This window comes from Physeter macrocephalus, chromosome 21 (genome assembly GCF_002837175.3).
Source record: "Physeter macrocephalus isolate SW-GA chromosome 21, ASM283717v5, whole genome shotgun sequence".
Lineage (NCBI taxonomy): Eukaryota > Metazoa > Chordata > Mammalia > Artiodactyla > Physeteridae > Physeter > Physeter macrocephalus.
In genome coordinates, this window is record NC_041234.1 from 43,055,695 (window position 1) to 43,079,194 (window position 23,500).

Genomic DNA, 23,500 nt, shown 5'->3' on the forward strand with positions numbered 1-23,500 from the left:
TTTCAGTTGTGTGGAAGATTGGCATCCTTACCCTTGTGTTGTTCATGGGTCAACTGTATTCAGAAAAAAATTCCAGAAAGTTTCAAAAACCAAAACTTTAATTTGCCATGGGCCAGGAACTATTTACATAGCATTTACATTGTATTTACAACTATATACATGGTATTTACATTGTATTAGGTATTATAAGTAATCTAGAGATGATTTATAGTATATGAGAGGATGTGTGTAGGTTATATACAAATACTGTACCATTTATATAAGAGACTAAGCATGGATTTTTGTATCTATGGTGGTTCCTGGAACCAATCCCCCATGGATACCGAGAGAGGACTATATATGGCTTTAGGACAAGTTGTCTCTTGCCAAAAACAAAATTAGATCTCTGTTTATTACCATATGCTAAAATAAATTACAAACAGATTAAAGGTAAAGTAGCTTAAAAATAAAATAATTAAAAGAAAATATAAGTGAAAATTTATCTGAATTCTGGGTGGAGATAGATTTTTCTAAGTTTGAGACCCTAAAAAGATGTTTAACATATAAGATACCGTTACTACATGTAGGATACTTATTTTTTTAAAGAGTAGCAAAAGAAAAATGAGTATATAGACAGGAAATTTATGAAGGAAGAAATACAAATGTCTAACGAAAAAAAATTGGGAGGTCACTAATAAATATTGCAGTGCAAATTGGTTAGTAAACCGATGTGACCTCTGCTCTCATACATTTTACAGTCTAGGGGAGAAAGCAGGTAATAAGCAAGAAACCAACAGATACATACATATTTACAAAATTAGGTAAGTTCTATGAAGGAAGCAGAAGAAGACAATGTGACAGGGTGGAGGGAGAGGTGTATAAATCTTCCTGAGGCAGTGACATTTAATTTGAGACCTGATGGATATAAGGAGCTAGGGAGGCAACTATGAGAAGAGTATTCGAGGAAGGGGAGAAAATTCCAAGAAAAAGGAACAGCAAGGGTAAAGACCCTGAAGCAAGAGTGTATTCAGTCTGATATAGAAGAGCAAGACTGCTAGTATTGTGGAATTGAGTAGGCCACAGGGAGAAGGGTAAGCGAAAAGGTCAGAAAGTTAAAAGTGGAAGAAGAGCAGGAAGCAGATTATGTTGGGTCTTACAGGCCATAATAGGAACTTTGAGTGGATTGGGAGGCCATTGGAAGATTTTAAGCAGAGGAGTGACGTGATCTGACTTACATTTTAACACAATCAATCCGATTGCTGTGTTGAGGAGAGATTATAAGTAGGCAAGGGTGGAATTAGGGAGATGATCTAGGAAGCAATGCAATAATTCTGTTTAGAGATGATGAGATGACGGTAGCTTGGAAGTGATGAGCAGTGGTCATATTTAGGATGGGTTTTTAAGGTAGATCCAATGAGATATTTTGATGGTCTAGATGTGAGATGGGGGGGGGGAAGAGCAGAAAAAAGATTATTTCAAGGTTTTTGGTCTGGACCAATGGAAATAGTTGTCATTTAATGAAATGGAGAAGTTTGAAATAAAGTTTAAGATGTGGAAATACCAAGTAGGTATTTGGCTACACGTGTAACCAAATTAGAGAAGACATGTGAACTTGAGATAGAAATTTAAGAGTCATCAGCATGTAGATGATATTTAAAGATATACTATGCATGAGATCACTTAGGGAGTGAGTTAGACAATAAAGAGTGACCGAGATAATTAGATTAATCCAGGTATGAAATGATGGCAGCTCAGGCCAGCCAAATACAGTGAAAGGAGTGAGAAGTGTTTTGATTCTGGGGTTTCTAGATAGATTGGGGTTTCTAGATAGATTTTTCTTTTTGATTTTCAAGAGTTTCTATATTTTAGTTATTAGTCCCTTGTCTGTTTTATACATTGAAGTTATCCTTTCCCAATTTGTCATTCATCTGTTCATTTTGTTCATGGTGTTGTTTGTTGAACAGAACATCATTTGTAATCAAATTTTGGCCTCATGATTTGTGCTTTTTAAGTTTTGTTTATAAAGTCCTTTCCACCTCTGGTCACAAAGATATTGGGATATATTATCTTCTATTTATAATTTTGTCACATTCAGATCTTTAATAATGCCAGAATTTACCTTTCTATGTGCCATTAGCTAGGGATCCATTTAATTTTTTTCTCCATATAGTGAGCAAGTTTTCTCAATACCATGTCTTAAACAATTCAGCTCTTCCTCATTTTACTTGTTTTTGCCACCTTTATAGTTTACTTTCTTTTTTTAATGAATTTGTATTGGAGTATGGTTGCTTTACAATGTTATGTTAGCCTCCACTGCACAACAAAATGAATCAGCCATACACATACAGATATCCCCTCCCTTTTAGCCTTCCCTCCCATTTAGGTTACTACAGTGCATTAGATAGAGTTCTCTGTGCTATATAGTATGTTCCCATCAGTTGTCTTTTCTATACATAATATCAATAACGTATATGTGTCAGTCCCAGGCTCCCAATTCCTCCCACCCCACCCCTTTCCCCCTTGGTATCCATACATTTGTTCTCTATGTCTGTGTCTCTATTTCTGCTTTGTAAATAAGATCATCTATAGCATTTTTCTAGATTCCACATATATGCAAGCATATATCACATATTATTATATGATATTTGCTTTCCACATATATGCAAGTATATATCACATATTATTATATGATATTTGCTTTCCTCTTTCTGACTTACTTCACTCTATATGGCACTCTCTAGGTCCATCCACATCTCTACAAATGACCCAATTTCATTACTTTCTACAGCTGAGTAATATTCTATTGTATATAGGTACCACATCATCTTTATCCATTCCTCTGTTTATGGACATTCAGTGTTTACTTTCTTTAAATAAATAGATCTGACTCCAAGTTTTTATTCTGTTGTATTTGTATGTTATTATGTTATTGCAACAATATCATACTATTTTTATTATTATAAGTTTGAAATTTGTCTTAATATTTGGAGGATGGGCCTCCTTTTTTCAGGATTGACTTAGGTATGTGTTATTTTTTCATATAAATTTTAGAGTAAGTTTATCAAGTTCAACAACAAAATCCAACTACGATTTTGATTTGCATTGTGTTGAATTTATAGATTATTTTAGAGAAAATTGGCATTTTTATATTATTCACTTGTTGGAATAACTTTCTATTTATTCAGATAGTCTTCTTTGTGAAGACACATAACACTTTTTTCATAGTGTTATGAAAATTTCCCCATTAAGGTTTTACATATGCCTAATTAAGTTAATCTGTGGATGTTTTATTGCTTTTGTTGCTAATTTTAAATTATATTTCTAATTGATTATTACTAATGTAGTTAAATGCTATTGATTTTTATAATTTAATCTTTTATCTGGTAGGCTTCCTGAATTTCCTTATTAATTCTGTAGTTTGTTGAATCTGCAAGAAATGAGTGTTTTATCCTTCTACTTATTATTTCCTTTTTGACATATGTGTTTGCCAGGATCTCTAATATTAGTGATAGTGGTGGTAACCCTTAGCTTTTTCCTAATCTTATGGGGGATATAACTAACTTTTCTCTCTCTTTGCTATGGATCTTTTTTGGAGGAAGATGATAAACAAATTTATTTAAATTTTAGTGAATGTAAATGACTAAAACATTTAATAGAAGGATCATTTTAAAACCACTTTGAAGCCTACCTCTGTAAAGTGATTTTTCCAAGATGGTTATACCAGACATGCCCTAATCCCCAAACCATCTTAAATGGTATAGGTTCTGATAAGCTTGGAATTTGTACAGCTCCCCCTCTTGCCCCCCAAATTTAAAGGTTTTATAATACATATTCCCACATGGCATACAAATTTTCCTGTATTCAATAAATTTCTTCTTAGTAGAGAGGAAAAAACCAACCCAATTATGAGGCCAAACACACCACTGTTGAAAAACTGGACTTACTACTTCAGAATACTGGCATGAACAACTTGTATTTGAACCTAAAATCTTTATTAAATCCTAGTTTAATGTCTGTATTATCAGTTAGAGTGTTGGTTAACTTGTGGTGAAATGAGGATTATGCAAGTAATAATGCAGCATAATATTTTACTACTATAAAAACAAGTATCATGTAGTTAGAATTGTAACTGTACACCCACCTTAAAAATGTTTTCCCACATATCTATGTAAAACATGTAATTTAAAAATACTGACACCATAATATATAAATAGTTGTTATAAATGCACATAGTACATTCTATAGACACCATATTTATTTTTTTAAAGAGACTGTAAATTATACATGGAAAAATTACACCCTTGGAAAAGCTTATGTTCTAATAGTGCTGTTAAATATCTAGATTAAATAATAAATTGTATTTCAGAAGCATGCTATATTACATGTATATCAATTCTAGTACCTTAAGTGCTAACCAACAAATCATTAACATATAGAGACATTCACCAAAAGAATCAAGAACTATCATCTATCTCTTCTGCATATTAACAGGTGGTCAACTCCAGATCAAAAGTGCTCACATAATTATGTCTGTAAACAACTATCTTAAGTGAAAGATGGGCTGAGTTAAGTACAGCTACAACATATTATAAACAATTCATTACAAAAATATCACAAGTTAAAACTGGAACACTTTACACAGTTGATCACAAGACATCATAAAAACTGTCTTCAGTAAAACTCTGTAACAGATTGGTCAACTGGATATGATATCTGGATAGCTGGATATGATAGAGACTTCTTATTGAAGATGCACACAAGTTAGGATTTTGAGAAAAAAACAACCATCAGGTCTGCTTCACCAGGCTCCTGAAAAGGTACCCATCACTGCATTACAGAACTTCAAGTCTGTTTTGAAGCCCCAGACAACAGATTTCCCAGAGACACTGTTCATCTATGGTAATGACAACAGCAATCTTGGATTTGTATGATGAGGCTTCTTTTTTATTGAAGTATAATTGCCATTTGACATTATATTAGTTTCAGATGTACAATATAATAATTCAATAATTGTATACATTATGAAATGATCACTGTAATAAGTGTAGTTAACATCTGTCACCATGCATAGTTACAAGTTTTTTTCTTGTGATGAGAACTTTGAACGTCTACTCTCATAACAACTTTCAAATATGCAATGCAGTATTATAAACTATAGTCACCATGTTTTACATTGCATCCCCATGACATTTATTTTACAACTGGAAGTTTGTACCTATTGACTGCCTTTACCCATTTTGCCCAACTCCTAACCCATGTCTCTGGCAACCACAAATCTGCTCTCTGTATCTATGACTTTGGGTTTTTTGTTGTTTATTTTTTGTTTGTTTGTTTGTTTCTAATTTAAGATATAAGTGAGAACATATGGTATTGGACTTTTTCTGACTTATTTCACTTAGCATAATGCCCTAAAAGTCCATTCATTTGTCACAAATGGAAGGATTTCATTTTTTTATGGCTGAATAGAATTCCATTGTGTGTGTGTGTGTGTGTGTGTGTGTGTGTATACACACATGTATATATCACATCAACTTTATCCACTGAAGGACACTCAGGTTGTTCCCATGTCTTGGATATTGTAAATAATGCTGAAATAAATGTGGGAGTGCATATATCTTTTTGAATTAGGGGTTTTGATTTCTTTGGATAAACACCCAGAAGTGGAATTGCTTGATCATATGGTAGTTCTATTTTTAATTTTTTGAGGAACTGCTATACTATTTTCCATAGTGGCTGCACCAATTTACATTCCCATCAACAATGCACAAGGGTTCCCTTTTTCCCACATGCTTGCCAACACTTATTTCTTGCCTTTTTGATAATAGACATTCTAATGGATATGAGTTGCTATCATGGTTTTGATTTGCATTTCCCTAATAACTAATGATGTTGAGCATCTTTTCATGTACCTGTTGGCCATTTTGATGTCTTCTTTGGAAAAATGTCTATTAAGATCCTCTGCCCATTTTTTAATCAGGTTGTTCATTTTTCTGAATGTTTTGTATGAGTTCTTTGTATATGTTGTATATTAACCCCTTATTGGATATACTGTTTGCAAATATATTCTCCTACTCAGTAGGTGGCCTTTTTGTTTCTTTGAAAAAAATGTTTTTTTATTCAAAAGCTTTTTTAGTTTTATGTAGTCCCATTTGCTATTTTGTTGTTGTTGCTTTTGACTGACGAAACAGATCCAAAAAATGTTGTTAAGACCAACATCAAAGAGTGTAGTGCCTATGTTTTCTTCTAGGATTTTTACGGTTTCAGGTCTTACATTTAAGTCTATATCCATTTTGAGTTTATTTTTGTATATGGTGTGAAAAGTAGTTTAGTTAGATTCTTTTACATGTAGCTGTCCAGTTCTTCCAACACCATTTATTGAAGAGGATGTCTTTTCCCCATTGTATATTCTTTTCTCCTTTGTTGTAGATCAATTGCCCATATAAGTGTGGGTTTATTTCTGGGCTGTCTATTCTATTTCATTAATCTATGTATCTGTTTTTATGCCAGTACCATAATGTTTTGATTACTGTAGTTGTGTAATATAATTTGAAACCAGGGAGCATGATGCCTCCAGCTTTGTTTTTCTTTCTTAATATTGCTTTGGCTATTCAGATTCTTTTGTGGTTCTGAACAAATTTTAGAATTGTTCTATTTCTGTGAAAAATGCCATTGAAATTTTGATAGCAATTGCCTTAAATCTGCATATTGCTTTGGGTAATATGAACATTATAACAGTATTAATTCTTCCCAATCCATAAATATCTTTCCATTTATTTGTGTATTCTGCAATTTCTTTCCTCACTGTCTTATAGTTTTTATTTTTCAGGTCGTTCACCTCCTTGGTTAATTTTATTCCTAAGTATTTTATTCTTATTGGTGGAATTATAACTGGGAATTATTTTATTATTTTTTCTTTCTGACAGTTTGCTATTAGTGTATGGAAACACAACAGATTTCTGTATGTTGATTTTGTATCCTGCAACTTTACTGAGTTTGTTTATTAGTTCTAAAAGTTTTTTGGTGGAGTCTTTATAGTATTCTATATATAAGATCATGTCATCCTCAAATAGTGACCGTTTTACTTTTTCCTTTCTAATTTGAGTACCTTTTATTTTTTCTTCTTACCTAATTGCCCTGGGTAGGTCTTCCAATGCTATGTTGAATAAAAATTGTGAGAGTGGGCATCCTTGTTTTGTTCCTGATCATAAAGGAAAAACTTTCAGCTTTTCACCGTTGAATATGATGTTATATGTGGGCTTGTCATATATGGCCTTTATTATGTTGATGTATATTCCGTCTCTTCTCAGTTTGTTGAGCGTTTTTATCAGGAATGGATGTTGAGTTTTGCAAACACTTTTTCTGCATTTATTGAGATGATATATATGATTTTTATCTTTCATTGTGTTAATGTGGTGTATAATTATGTTGATTGATTTGTGGATACTGAACCATTCTTGCATCCCTGGAATAAATATCACTTTATCATGGTGTATGATCCTTTTAATGTATTGTTGATGTCGGTTTGCTATTATTTTGTTGAGGATTTTTGCATCTATGTTCATGATAAACCTATGTTTATCATGTACTTATTGCCATTTTGTTAATTATTTTCTGGCTGTTTTGTAGTTCCTCTGTTTCTTCTTCTCATGCTCACTTTTGTGATTTTGTGACTTTCTTTAGTGATATGCTTGGATTCCTTTCTCATTAACTTTTGTGTATTTACTGTAGGTCTTCCTTTGTAGTTACTACAACACATATAACAACCTCTATTTATAACCATCTATTTTAAGTTGATAACAACTTATGTTTGAATGCATTCTCAAACTCTGCATATTTACTCTTCCCCCACAAATTGTATGTTTTTGATGTCACATTTTATATCTTTTTATTTTGTATATCCCTTAACTAATTATTGTAGTTATTGTTATTTTAACTACTTTTGTCTTTTATCCACCATACTTGTTTTCTTGTTTAGTACTGATGAACTTCTTAAGATTTTTTGCTTGTCTGGAAAACTCTTTATCTTACCTGAAGACAGCCATCCCCACCCCCCCACAAAGCCAAAACTCCAGGACAAACAAATAGGTCTCTTTCAAGGAAAGACTGGGGGCTTGTTTCAGTCTGCTGTGTGTGCAGTGCCCCAGGGATGGTAGCCTTCCAGGAACTGTCTCTCCAGTTGTTACAATCCCATGTGACCCAGGAACACAAGCCCCCCCCTGGCCACCAGAGACAGGCATTTAAGGGGAATCTCCTGGGCTGCAGCCACATAAACCAGGGCACCAGATATAAAAAACTGGGGCACCAGACATGTATAAAAGCTTCCCTCTGGGAGATACTGGCATTCTGGACAGTAGCAGAGGGCAACAGTGAAGGTGGCGCTTACTGAGGGATAAAAGACTTAGTGCCTGCCAGCTTTATCAAGACAGAGAGAGAGAGAGCGAGAGAGAGCACAGATATGGTGCCCACCAATTGGTGGGTAAAGATGGCGCCCATTGAGGAAAAATAGCTATTGTCAGCTTTAGCATTGTAGAGGGAGAGTGTGAAAATGGTGTCCACCAGCATCTTCATCCATGGAGATTATCCAAACATGCCCCTGCTCCTCAGGTCAGTGCTTTAAGATTAGCAATGAATTGCTTTGACATAAAGTCTGAGTGCTTTTCAGATGGTTACCTCTGTGCTGGGCACTGGGGCGAGTGAGTCTGCATGTGAGCCATTTAGAAGGTATTTCTTAGTTCACTACATTGGTTTGGATCCCATGAACATGAGCCCCATTGGTTTAAAAAGCCAGATATTTTAAAGCTTCATATTTCAGGTTCAGGTATTAAAGGGGGAGTCGCTGATATGAGGTATGAACACTTTGCTCCTCAGGGAGAAGCTTCAGTTGTGTGAGTTCCCTCCTAATTCTGAATTGTTGAGCTGGGGCAGGATTTATGGTAAGACCATGTCTCAGACTCTCCTACTGCCTCAGTATGATCCTTTTCTCATTTGCCAATGTGAAGGAACCACTCAGCTAGTTTTCAGGTCTTTTTCAGAGTAAGTTTTCCCATAAGTAGCTTTAGATTTGGTGTTTTCCTGAAAGGAAGTATGTTCAGAATATTCCTACATTGTGTCTTAGACTGCCTCCTAAGAACCCTGTTATGATGAGGCTTCTTTACCCTCTGGTAAAGAGGGTTGCTTTTTGTGTCTGCTTTAATAGCCAGATGTTTGCAAGAAGCTTTCCAACGGCAGACATAAGTGATCTGGTTGTTGAGAATTCTTTTTGGGCAATCCATTTTCTTTTGGCCAATGTTCAACTCTTAGGCTACTTCTGTATCTTTCACTGTCCCTCCCATCAGCATTAAAAAGCTTCAGTAGCTCAGGGAAAAAAATTGCTTCTTCAACAGTGACTGAAGTGATCTGTGTTCCTGCTATAAGAACTTTTTTAGCCTTTCTCAAGGAAGTATATATTATACATTAATGAATATATTTTACAGTAAAATTAAATTGAAATCAGACTTTTTTAAAAAGCCTAAAATGGAAATCAAGGCATTTATCAAATTTCCATGATGAACCAAAATCCTGACTTTCAGAATTCAGCAATCGTGATTGTAGATGAGGGCCATTAATCCATGTTTTTAAATGACTAAAGATCTTGTCCATACTTGGAGCAGAATTCTGTGTATAAGTGACAATCATTTCAAATGTAAATATTTTAAGGGCCCCAGATATTTTAATTGTTCAGCCATACATATGTTGTACTTCATCATCTGATGACTTGCATGACTCCCAGCCAAAGAAAAATATGTTACCCAGCAGAGTTTAAAACCTGACCACACAGATCATGGCCTAGTCAAGACCCATGGTTCTAACAGAGGGAAGGACTAATACTTCTGTTCTAGAATTTTTTAAATTAAAAATAACTTTATATTTAGTAAAATTCACTCATACTGTAGCATTTCATGGATTTTGAAAATGCATGAAGTTGTGTATTCACCACCATAACCGAGATACAGAACAGTTCAATTACCCCCAAAAAAGTTCTTCAGGCTGCCTCTTTGTAGTCAAGCCTTTCCCCCAATCCCACCACTTTTGTCAACCACTTTCCTAATGTTCTACATCCCTATGGTTTTCTGTTGTACAATGTCATAAAAATTGAATTGCACAGTTTAGCCTTTGACTTTTAGATTATTTTCACTTAAAAAAAGCATTTGGAGGATAGCAAAATTTGCAGATTAGGGAACAACAGATTCCTCTTCCTCGACAGCCCATACTTCTAAGAAACAAAGAAAACAACAAGCCAAATTCAGGTATAACATAGGTATAACGCAGGTATAACATAGATGTTGGAACTTCCTGACAGGAATTTTTAAATAACTACAATTAATATATTAAAGGTCCTAATGGAAAAGGTGACAAACATGCAAAATGAGATGATAATTTCAGTGGAGAAATTAAAAACTATAAGAGAGAATCAAATGAAAATGCTAGAAATGAAAAATAGAGAGAGAGAGAGGCTTTTCAATGGTCTCTTCAGTAGACTTCACACAACTGAGAAAATGACTACTGACCTTGAAGATAGGTCAGTAAAAATTACCAAAACTGAAACACTAGGAGACAAAAAGAGGAAAAAGAAACAGAATGAAGCATGTAAGATCTGCGTGATAATATCAGACACTCTAACGTAAATGAAATTGAAATCATAAGAGAAGAAAGAGAGATAGGACAAGCAAAAGATTTAAAGAAATAATAGCTGAAACTTTTCCAAAATCAACAATAGACACAGAACTACAGAATCAAGAAGCTCTGAGAAGACCAATGGGGATAATTACCAAAAAACAAACAAATAAATACACACACATACACACACATGCACACACACACACTTGCAAACACCCTCATGCCATGTAAAGTCTACTAAAACCAAAGACAAACAGAAAATCTTGAAAACAGCCAGAAAAATAAAACCAAAGCACATTACATACAAAGGAACAAAGATAAAACTTATGGCAGATTTCTCTTCAGAAACTATAAAAGCAAGAAAGCAGTAATGAAACATTTTAAAGTGCTGAAATAAAAATACTGTCAATGAAGAATTATATATGCTGTGAAAATAAGAAGGAAAACTAAAAACATTCTCAGAAAAAAGGCTATAAGAATTCATTGCTAGTATATCTATATTACAAGAAATTTTAAATAAAGCACTTCAGGAAGAACTGACATGGGACCAGAAAGCAAGTGGTAACTACACAATGAAATAAAGAGTGCTGGAAATAGAATAAATAAAGATAAAAATAAAATTTATTTTTTTCATTTTTAGTGCTCAAAAGACTGTCTAAAAGAAAACTTTATCAATGTAGTGTATTTTTGTATATGCAAATATAAAATATATGACAAAAAATACCATAATGATTGGAAGTGGTGTATTGGGAATATACAGTTGCAAAGATCTCTTGCTAGATAGTAACCAATATAATATTACTTGAAGATAGATTCTAATATATGTTGTAAATTCTAGAGCAATAAGAAAAAAAATCATTGTTAAAAGGGTAGAGTGAATTAATAATAGAGAAAAATGGAATCACATAAAATGCTCAATTAATGCAAAAGAAAGCATGAAAGAAGGAAAAAACAAAAAGAAATAGAAAAATAGAAAAAATCTACCAATATGATAGATTTTGTTTCAATGATAGCAATAATAATTTTAAATTTAAACTAATATAAACACACCAATAAAAACAGATGTATATTGTGATACTGGATTTTATAAGATTACCCAACTATATGTTATATAAAATAAATTCACTGTAAACATAAAGGCAAAAATAGAATAGAAGTGAAAGAATGGACAAAGATGTACCATGTAAACACTAACATGGCTAATACTACTGTCAGGGAAAATACACTTTAGACTTAAGGAATCTACCAAGGATAAGAAAGATATTACAGTATAATAAAGAGATCAATTCTCAAAAATAAAACAAAAACTGTCCTAAATATGCACACATTGAACAACAGAACTCCAACATACATGAAATCAAAAACTGATAGTATTGAAAGGTAATTTGTATATTTCTAGGAATTTGTGTATTTCATCTAGGCTATATAATTTGTGGACATAATTGTTTTGGTGTTTTCTTATAATCCTGTTTATTTCTGTGAGGTTGGTAAAATATCCCTACATTCACTTGTGATTTTAGTTTTATTTGTTTCTGATTTTTTTACTGAAGTATAATTGATTTACAATATTGTACAACAAAGTGATTCAGTTATATATAGATAGATAGATATAGATATATTTCCCTGTGTTATACAGCAAACCCTTGTTCCTAATCTATTTTATGTACAGTAGCTTGTATCTGTTAATACCATACTCCAAATTTATCACTTCCCCTCTCCACTTCACCTTTGGTAACCACAAGTGTGTTTTCTATATCTGTGAGTCTATTTCTGTTTTGTATATAGATTCATTTGTATTATATTTTAGATTCCACATATAAATGACATCATATAGTATTTGTCTTTCTCTGTCTGACTTCACTGAGTGTAATATTCTCTAGTCCATCCATGTTTTCCAAATGACAATATTTCATTCTTTTTTATGGCTGAGTAATATTCCATTGTATATCTATACCACATCTTCTTAAACCAATCATCTGTGATGGGCAATTTTGTGTTTTCCATGTCTTGGCTACTATAACTAGTGCTACTATGAACATTGGGGGGAACATATCTTTGAATTAGAATTTTCACGTTTTCTGACTATATGCCCAGCATCATGTTGTAGCTCCATTTTTAGTTTTCTAAGGAAACTCTTTACTCTTTTCCATAGAGGCAGAACCAACTTACATTGCCACCAACAGTGTGCAAGGGTTCCCTTTTCTCTTCACCCTCTCCAGCATTGGTTGTTTGTAGACTTTTTGATGGTAGCCATTCTGATCAGTGTGTGGTGATACCTCATAGTAATTTTGATTTGCACTTCAGTAATGATTAACGATGTTGAGCATCTTTTCATGTGACTGTTGGCCATCTGTGTGTCTACTTTGGAGAAATGTCTATTTGGGTCTTCTGCCCATTTTTTGATTGTGTTCTTTCTTTTTTCAATATTAAGTTGTATGAACTGTTTATATATTTTGGATATTAATCTCTTGTTTGTTCCATTGTTTGCATATATTTCCTCCCATTCCACAGGTTGTCTTATTGTTTTATTGATGGTTTCCTTTGCTGTGCAAAAGCTTTTAGATTTTATTAGGTCCCATTTGTTTATTTTTGCTTTTATTACTTTTGCCTTGGGAGATTGAACTAAGAAAATATTGCCGTGATTTATGTCAAAGAATTTTTTGCCTCTGTTCTCTTCTAGGAGTTTTATGCTTTCATGTCTTAGATCTAAGTCTTTAAACCAGTTTGAGTAATTTTTGAATATGGTATGAGGGAGTGTTCGAGTGTTCTATATTCATTGATTTATATGTGGCCATCTGGCTTTCCCAACACCACTAGTTGAAGAGACTGCTTTCTTTCCATTGTACAGTCTTTATTCCTTGTTAAATATTAATTGACTGTAGGTGTGTGGGTTTATTTGGTGACTGTTCTGTTCCATCGATCCATATGTCTGTTTTTGTGCCAACACCATGCTGTTTTGATTACTGTAGCTTTGTAGTGTGGTCTGAAGCCTGGAAGTCTAGCTTTGTTCTTTTTTATTAGGATTGTTTTGGCAATTTTGGATCTTTTTTCGTTCCATATAAATTTTAAGATTATTTGTTCTAGTTCTGTGAAAAATATCATGGGTATATTGATAGGGGTTGCATTAAATCTGTAGATTGCTTTGGGTAGTATGGCCATTTTAACAATATTAATTCTTCCAATCTAAAAGCATGGGATATCTTTCCATTTTCTTTTTTATCTCCAATTACTGTTTTCAATGTTTTATAGTTTTTAGTGTATAGGTCTTTCACTTCCTTGGTTAAGTTTATTCCTAGGTTGTTTTTTTTTTTTCGGTATGCGGACCTCTCACCGCCGTGGCCTCTCCCGTTGTGGAGCACAGGCTCCAGACGCACATGCTCAGCGGCCATGGCTCACGGGCCCAGCCACTCCGCGGCATGTGGGATCTTCCCGGACCGGGGCACGAACCCATGTCCCCTGCATCGGCAGGCGGACTCTCAACCACTGTGCCACCAGGGAAGCCCCCCTAGGTATTTTTTGACACCATTTTAAATAGGATTACTTTTTACTTTCTGATATTTCATTGTTCGTGTAAAGAGATGCAACATATTTCTGTATATTAACCTTGTACCATGCAACCTTGCTGAATTTCTTTATTAGTTCTAATAGTTTTTGTGTGGAGACTATAGAGTTCTCTATATAGAGTATTATGTCAACTAGAAATAGAATTTTACCTCTTCTCTTCTAACGTGGATACATTTTGTTTCTTTTTCTTACCTGATTTCTGTGGCTAGGACTTCCAATACTGTGCTGAACAGAAATGGTGAGAGTGGGTATCCTTGTCTTCTTCTGTGCCTCCATTCTATTTCCGAGATTTTGGATCATCTTTACTATCATTACTCTGAATTCTTTTTCAGGTAGGTTGCCTATTTCCTCTTCATTTATTTGGTCTTGTAGGTTTTCACCTTGCTCCTTCTTCTGTAACATATTTCTCTGTCATCTCATTTTTGTTGATGTGTGGAGCTGTTTTCCTATCTTGCTGGTTGTTTGCCTGACGCGTCCAGCACTGGAGCTTGCAGGCAGTTGGGTGGAGCTGGATCTTGGTGCTGAGATGAGGACTTCTTCAAGACCTCACAGTGATTAATATTTCCTGGGACCTGTAGTTCTGATAGTCCAGCAGTTTGAATTTGGTGCTCCCACCACAGGGGCTCAGGCCTAACCCCTGGCCTTGGAACCAAGACCCTGCAAGCTGCACGATGTGACAAAAACACACAAACAAACAAAAAACAGACAAACAAAGCCCAAGGCAAATAATAAGAACAAAACTGAACCAACAAAAATAAGAAGTAACAATCACACAAACAAAACAAAAGAAAACGGTTTTCACCTTGCTCCTTCTTCTGTAACATATTTCTCTGTCATCTCATTTTTGTTGATGTGTGGAGCTGTTTTCCTATCTTGCTGGTTGTTTGCCTGACGCGTCCAGCACTGGAGCTTGCAGGCAGTTGGGTGGAGCTGGATCTTGGTGCTGAGATGAGGACTTCTTCAAGACCTCACAGTGATTAATATTTCCTGGGACCTGTAGTTCTGATAGTCCAGCAGTTTGAATTTGGTGCTCCCACCACAGGGGCTCAGGCCTAACCCCTGGCCTTGGAACCAAGACCCTGCAAGCTGCACGATGTGACAAAAACACACAAACAAACAAAAAACAGACAAACAAAGCCCAAGGCAAATAATAAGAACAAAACTGAACCAACAAAAATAAGAAGTAACAATCACACAAACAAAACAAAAGAAAACAAACAGATAAAACCAAAGACAACAAAAACAAATCCAAATAAATGAAAGACAACAAACAAACAACAACAATGAAAAAAAAAACCAAGGAAAGCAAAAAACAAGAAGACACCAAAATGAACAAGAGAGCCCCAAAACCAAAACCAATAATAAAAACAAAACTAACCCAAACAGAAAACTAAAAACAAAACAAAATCAAAAAACAAACTAAAAGAAAAGCTAAGTGAACAAAAGGCAAACACACAAAAATGACACACACACAAAAAATCAAAACTAGAAAAAAAAGGATAAAAACAAAAGAAAATAATAAACAAAGCAAAACAAAACTAAACAAAAATGTCAAAATAACAAACCAACAGGAAGAAAAGGACAACAAATAACAGACTAGGACAATAACAAAGAATAAAAATAAAAATAAAATTAGAAAAATAAAAAATATATTAGAAAAAATAAAAATGAAACAACAACAAAGCAAAATAGAACAACAGTAAAAAGATAAAATAAAATAAAATAATTTTAAAAGTTTAAAAAATAAAGATAAAAATATAAAAAAATTAAAAAATGGAAAATTCTGTGGTACCTCCACTATCAATGTCCCTGCCCCCACAGTGAGCTACAGCCAACCCCCACCTCCCCAGGAGTTCCTCCAAGACCTATCGGTAGGTCTCTGGACCAGCTGTGTCATCCCCACCTCTGCTTGTGTTCCTCTCACCAGCATCTGCTCCTGAAGCTGGCCTGGAGCACACATGCTTGCATAGGCCAGCTGGGGTGCAGACTTCCATGGGCATGGCTGCAGGGGCTGGCACAGTTGGAGGAGGCTTTGGAGAAGGGCGGCACTCAGCCTGCCACGACCTGCGTGGACAAAGGAAGATTTGTCAGGGGCAGTGTCAGTCTGCCGAGACCCACACAGCCCATGGATGCTTTGTGGGCGTTGTGTTCAGGTCCACCTGGACCCATGTGGCCGGAGGAGGCTTTGGCAAGGGCAGGGCTCAGGTCTGGGTCCCTAGCAGGCTTGCCAAGACCTGAGCAGGTGAGGGGAACCCAGGTTTTCAGGGTGGGCGTGCCTGCTCAGGCATGCACAACTGACATTGCCCAAGGAGGCCAGCCCAATGGGTGGGAAAGTGCATTCCAATGGCAGCCCTGCCCTTTGCACACCACTCAACAATTGCATCTCACCTCCATGGTGGCCTGGGCTTCCTCTGCAAACCTTTCTGGCTGTGGAGCCCTTCCCTCCTGCTGCCTCAGGCTGTCTCCTCACAACCAACAGCTACCCCCTCCCTGGGTCCACTCTCCAAACCCCACTCTACAGCACCCAGCCCTCCTACACACAACTCAGGCTAGGGTGTGCAGGGCTGTGGCACAGACTATGTGAATAGGTATTACTCTGTCCTGCCTTCCACAGACTGGTTGCTGCATTCCCCTCCAATCTCCCAATCCCCTGAAAGTCCCTCTCTGTCACCACTGTTCCCCTTGCTGTAAGTGAGCTTTTCTGAGTGCGGGAACCTCTGCTCTCCTTTAACTCCCCCTCAGGGGCACTGGTCCCATCCTGTTTCCACTTTCCTTCCCCATTTCCTTCTTTCTTTCATCCTACCTGGTTGCTCGGGGAATTTTTTGTCCCCTTAGGTGTCCAAGGTCCTCCACTAGTGTTCGGTAGGTGCTCTCTGAGAATTGTTCCAATATATTCTTGATGTATTTGTGAGGAGATGCAAATTCGACATCCTCCTATTCTGCCATCTTGACTCTGCCCACAATGTTCAGTATCTTTGATTTACAATATTATGTTAATTTTAGTTATACAGCATCGTGATTCAATATTTTTTCAGATTATACTCCACTATAAGATATTTTAAGATAATTGCTATAATTCCCTGTACTATACAGTATATCCTCTTTGCATATCTATTTTATATATAGTAGTTTCTTTCTGTTAATCCCATCAAACAAACAAACAAATAAATAAATAAATAAATAGTCTGAAGTCAGGGAGTCTGATTACTCCAGCTCCGTTTTTTTCCCTCAAGACTGCTTTGGCTATTCGGGTTTTTTTGTGTCTCAATACAAATTTTAAAATTGTTTGTTCTAGTTCTGTAAAAAATGCCATTGGTAATTTGATAGGGATTGCATTGAATCTGTAGATTGCTTTGGGTAGTATAGTCATTTTCACAATATTGATTCTTCCAATCCGAGAACATGGTATATCTCTCCATCTGTTGTTATCATCTTAAATTTCTTTCATCAGTGTCTTATAGTTTTCTGCATACAGGTCTTTTGTCTCCCTAGGTAGGTTTATTCCTAGGTATTTTATTCTTTTTGTTGCAATGGTAAATGGGAGTGTTTCCTTAATTTCTCTTTCAGATTTTTCATCATTAGTGTATAGGAATGCCAGAGATTTCTGTGCATTAATTTTGTATCCTGCAACTTTACCAAATTCATTGATTAGCTCTATGTATAATATCATGTCATCTGCAAACAGTGATACTTTTACTTCTTCTTTTCCAATTGGTATATGTTTTATTTCTTTTTCTTCACTGATTTCCATGGCTAGGACTTCCAAAACTGATGTATGATAGTGGTGAGAGTGGACATCCTTGTCTTGTTCCTGATCTTAGAGGAAATGCTTTAGTTTTTCACCATTGAGTATGATGTCTGCTGTGGATTTGTCATATATAGCATTTATTATGTTGAGGTAGGTTCCCTCTATGCCCATTTTTGATTGGAGCTTAATGACAAGGAAAGTCTGGCTACATATTTGAGGCATCAATACACACAGATCATAATTGACATCAGAAAGATGGCTGAAAGCTTCCATGGAGACAGTATGGAAAAAGAGGAAAAAGAGGAGAAGAGGACTAGAGACAGAGACTTGAAGAAACAGCTGCATTTAGGAGGCAGCAGCAGGATAAGGAGACCAAAACAGAGCCAAAGAAGGAAGGTCATTATAAGCAGGGAGAATAGTAGCAGAACTGCCTTACTAGAATATTGTACCTGAATATTTAAAGATGGGGACAGTAGAAGAGATGTTGAGGGTGTCCCAGGAGGTAGAAGAATAAAGTCACAAAAATAAAATGAAGACTGATATGGAAATGATGGAGAGATATCTTAAAGGTACTGGGACTCACCTGCCACAGCCTCTTAGGGATACCCGGGAACTGGGAGAAATTTCTGACCTGGTTCAACTGGAGACTCCTGTTACCCCTTCTAGGTGAGGTTCTCACTTACCAGTGGAATATCCCAGAGAGATCTGGCCCTGGGCCCAATGATTCTACTTGTGTTTCCTGGATCTATTATTCTGCAGTGGATCCCATCAAGGTAAAGACAATATTGGCTTCCTGGAGTTGTCTCAGAAATGGGCAGGCTGCCTAGCAAAAAGAAGTTATTAAACAGATGTAGTAAGAAACCCAGCACTAAAGTCCAGGTTTCAGGTGAAATTCCTCAAATGCTGGCCTTATTCTAGTAGGTAGGAGGAGGGATGAAAGGAATAAGTAGCACCACATGTTAGTTCTGAGGATTTTCTTCCTTGTTTCTTCTTCTTGGATAATATAAGGCAGTATGCTATCATTTAAGAAACCTAGAATTAGTTGTCAAGAGATTGGGTTTCTAAACTAAATTTTGTTCTGTCTTGCTTTTGAAGTGACTTTAGGCAAGTCATTCTGCCTTTGTTTCCTGGAAAATGGGTTTATCTATGTAGCCACCCATCCACAGGCAGATGTCAGCTATTATTTATTGAGAGCCTACTACATTTTACCTGGTGCTTTGGATGATACAAATGTAAAATATAGTTCCGATTTTCAAAGAGTGTGATCTGTTTCCTGGAAAATGGGTTTATCTATGTAGCCACCCATCCACAGGCAGATGTCATCTATTATTTATTGAGAGCCTACTACATTTTACCTGGTGCTTTGGATGATACAAATGTAAGATACAGTTCCCATTTTCAAAGAGTGTGATCTAGTTGTGGGAGACAGATGAATATAAACAAAACATCAACATTAAATATATAAAATATAACTATATATAACTATATATATACATATATATGTATATATATATATACAGAATAAATTTTAAATATAGTATAGTATTAGCAGCTCTTTAAAACCATTTAATAGAAAGTGCTGTGGGGGTCCATGAGAGAGTGATTACTTCTGCTTGGAGGAGAGGATGAATGAGGGGAAAACTGGAGAAGGCAACATAATGGTAGGTAGATATATATTGAGCCTTGAAAGCTGAATAGCAGTATGATAAAAGATAGGGATATGGTGGAGGGGTGGGCATTACAGGAAGAAGAAACAGCCTGAGAAAAGGCATTGTGCTGTGAAAGTGATTGGTGAGTTTGGAGATAAACGAATAGTCCAGGAGAGATAAATCATAAGTGAGATAGCATATTTTACCTGTGTCCCAAGATGGTTGTGAGGATGAATTCAGATAATATAGTTGAGGTGCTTATAAATACAAGACATTATGATGAAGTGCTGAGGGCACAATGGGCTTGGATGTCAACCTGTCTCTCTGTAGAGCACTACCACCCAGAAACAACTCCATCTAGTTCACCCTCTCCCTCTTCCTCCTATCCTTAGGACATGTACAGTGGCCTGGTGGGACCCTTGGCCATCTGCCGAAAGGGCATCCTAGAGCCCAGTGGAGGACGGCGTGACATGGACCGAGAATTTGCCTTGTTATTCTTGATTTTTGATGAGAACCAGTCTTGGTATCTGGAAGAGAATGTGGAAACTTATGGGACCCAGGATCCAGGCCATGTTAACCTACAGGATGAGACTTTCTTGGAGAGCAATAAAATGCATGGTCTGTAGAAAAGAACCTAACCCTCTTCCAAAGAAGTCCCTACTGGCTGCATGGGGGTATCTGATAGGCCCATCACAACCCAAGGGAGCATAATTTCTGAAAGGATAGGAAAGTGGAATGGGGACAAATTAGAAGAAATGTCTCCTACTACAGTATTATATATTTCATACATAAAATAGGTAATGTGGTCTACGTTAGACCAAATGCCCAGAAAGCAGGAAGCTGACACCGTAAAGTTGCTGTGGTGACACCAGCACATTTTAACATATTAGAGAAGGCAAGATGGACATTTATGACCCTCAATGTACCTGGTGCACTGGCTGATTAGGGCCTGTATACTTAAAAATTCTGAGTTTAGTTTCTCAATATTATCTTATTTCCTTACCACTCTGGATCTGAGATCTGTTTTATCAATATATTCTAATATAGACAAATGAAGGACAGCTTATCTTTTAATCTATTTTTAAAACAAAGGTTCAATTTACTGATGGAAGGATTGGAGAGAGAGCCTCAGAGTGCAGCATACTGGGTTATATTACATACAAATAAGAGCTTCTTGATGCTCAAATGGATTTTGGAGGTAAACTGTGCACTCAAGCCTTCCTTTCTTCTAGAGATTTGTGTATCTTTAAAAAAATAGAGAAAATCTCAAAGAGGGAGCATTTAAGTGCAGCAGACTGTATGAAGTGATTTCTCACTATCTCTTCTAGTGTAGTATTTCTTTGATTTGAGGATAAGTTGCAGCTTTGATAGTGACTCTACTGGAACTCAAAAGTAGTATCTCATTGTCACACTGATTCTAGCTATTTCCCCTTGATGGAAATATGAGTGATTCACATTGAATCCAGTGATTCACAAACTTTACGAAATGAATTTTTTAATCTCCTTTCAAATCAGAGAAATAAATTGCCCAAAACCAAAATGGAAAGAGGACACAGATCTTGCTAGTGCAGGGGTTTAGCTAATGCTCATTTCCATCTGTTTGTTTATGTGTATATTCATCCAAACTCTTCAGGCATCAATCTATCTACCTATCAAGCATTTGTTGAAAACTCTCTGAGTGTGAGCACTAGAGAAAAAAAAATACTGTTGGTGTCTGAGGGCAAACAAATAATACCCTTTCCCTCACTTCCAGATTCCTGAACCAATTGAGAAAGAGGCAGAGATGCTTAAGATCAAATGTGAACTTACTGAGAAAGCTATTTGGGAAACTGAATTTAGTTCTACAACAAAATGGGCTTACTAATACTCCCCCAACAATGGATAGATTTTTCATCCTGTCATTGATGTAGAGGGACAACAATACCCTCCTCCTTCACAGGGGCAAAATCTTCCCCATGATGGAATAACAAATCCATCTGCACCACTTTCTATGGTCAGACTGAGTTGAGCATATTTAGTCCCTTCTCTCAAATACAAAATTTGACCAGAGTAAATAGACAGGCTATAAATGTTCCTTCCATTATTTCCTCTCTTGGGATGTAGAATATAAATCATCTCCCCTCTGTGAGAACATGAAAAGTAGGGGAGTGTATCCTGGGCATAGTCTTGACAGTGTGAATTAACATGGTGATGAGTGGTTTGTTGTCTTTAAAGCATAGGATGTGGCCTGGGAAGAGGCAGATGATGAGTCCCATGTGTTAATATCATTATAAATTCCAAGAATGTGACAGGTATTTTTTTAACATTTATTGTAGGCTCAGGTGTCTGCTGGGTGTTCTGACGAATACAAGGAATATAGTATATACACTTATTTCCTGCCTAATAGAAACCTACAACCTAGTTGGGGATGTAAAATTCCACAAATTAAAAGATAGGTAAATGTAGAAGGCAGTTTCTAGTGAGTTCCAAAGGGTGGTACAGACAGTACTGGAGGAGTTCAGATGTGGAAAGGGACGCAGGCAATGAGAGGTGCTGAGAGGCGCTAGATCAGGGAAGTATTATTAGAAGAGGTGAAGGTATGACTGGGCTTAAAAGATGGATAAAAGGAGGGAAAATTTCGGGAGGGAAGATCAGAAACATGAGCAAGAACACAGAGCACATGAATATGGGGCCATATGGGGGGATGGTGAAAAAATCACCTTAATTGAAATAAATATGTTAGATAGTGGTAGATGAGTTTGGGAAGGTAGTTTGGGGCTGTATTTTGAAGGATCTTGTTGGCTGAGCTAAGGAAGCATGGACTTGATATTTTGGGCAGGAGGGAGCTATTAAAGTATTTTAAGCAGCAGAATAACATGATCATATTAGTTATTTAGAAAGACCACTCTTATAACATCAATGTGGAAGATAGACTGGAGAGGAACAAATGGAATAAAAATGAGAGAATTTAGGAGGGTAGTGCTATCATCAGAGATGATAGGGATTAGCTCTAGGGTAGTGGCAGTGGTAAGTCAAAATGAGAGATTTAAAATAGTTTTTCTTCTCTTACAGCCATTAATGGAAAGCTCTATGCCAACCTCAGGGGCCTTACCATGTACCAAGGAGAACGAGTGGCTTGGTACATGCTGGCCATGGGACAAGATATCGACCTACACACTGTCCATTTCCATGCAGAAAGCTTTCTCTATCAGGTGAGCTGGAAAGAAGGCTGAGTCCCTCAGAGGGCTTTGATATCCATAAAGAAAGAAGAGAATAAAAAGAAACATGATAATAATCAGTTAAAAGAAGAAAGGTCTTGTACGTGGAGTATTGATCAGGGAATTCTAGTTTGGCTTTGTATGCCAAGGTCAGCCATTGCCCTCCAGGCCTTAGCTTTCCCCTATGATATAGAAGAAATGAATGGCTCATTTATGGGATAAGGAGATTGAAGGAATAAATGTAATTGGGTCTCAGTCAGGGACTTGAGGTCCAGTAAGCAGTCATCCTGAGTAAGAAATTTCAGAATAGTTTCTCACAATCTCTGAAAGTCCTTAATCCATTCCTGAACTTCAATTCAGGACCTACATGGAACAACATATGGGTTTTGAAGCAGAAGATTTTGTCTTAGGAAAAGGGGTCAGAGTTGTAGGCATTAATGTGGACTTAAAGACTTAGAAGTCCTGATAAAGGTGGTGGCATAGAGGAGAAACTAAATTGAGTTTCATTTCTTTCTTTTTTCCTTTTTTTTTTTTTTTTTTTTTTTTTTTTTTGCGGTACGTGGGCCTCTCACTGTTATGGCCTCTCCCTTTGTGGAGCACAGGCTCCGGACGCACAGGCTCAGTGGCCATGGCTCACGGGCCTAGCCGCTCCGTGGCATGTGGAATCTTCCTGGACCAGGGCACGAACCCGTGTCCCCTGCATTGGC

At 36.4% G+C, this 23,500-nt stretch overlaps 1 protein-coding gene across 2 annotated transcripts in view; it reads left to right on the plus strand.

Annotated features, from left to right (window-relative positions):
- Positions 1 to 23,500, plus strand: part of HEPH (hephaestin) — a 98,949-nt gene that overhangs the window by 68,986 nt on the left and 6,463 nt on the right. For both annotated transcript variants that reach the window (XM_024116544.2, XM_024116546.2), the window contains exons 15-17: positions 18,614 to 18,720; positions 19,989 to 20,214; positions 22,648 to 22,787. In XM_024116544.2, the coding sequence (XP_023972312.1) occupies positions 18,614 to 18,720; positions 19,989 to 20,214; positions 22,648 to 22,787 (473 nt within the window). The remainder of the gene's footprint in view (positions 1 to 18,613; positions 18,721 to 19,988; positions 20,215 to 22,647; positions 22,788 to 23,500) is intronic.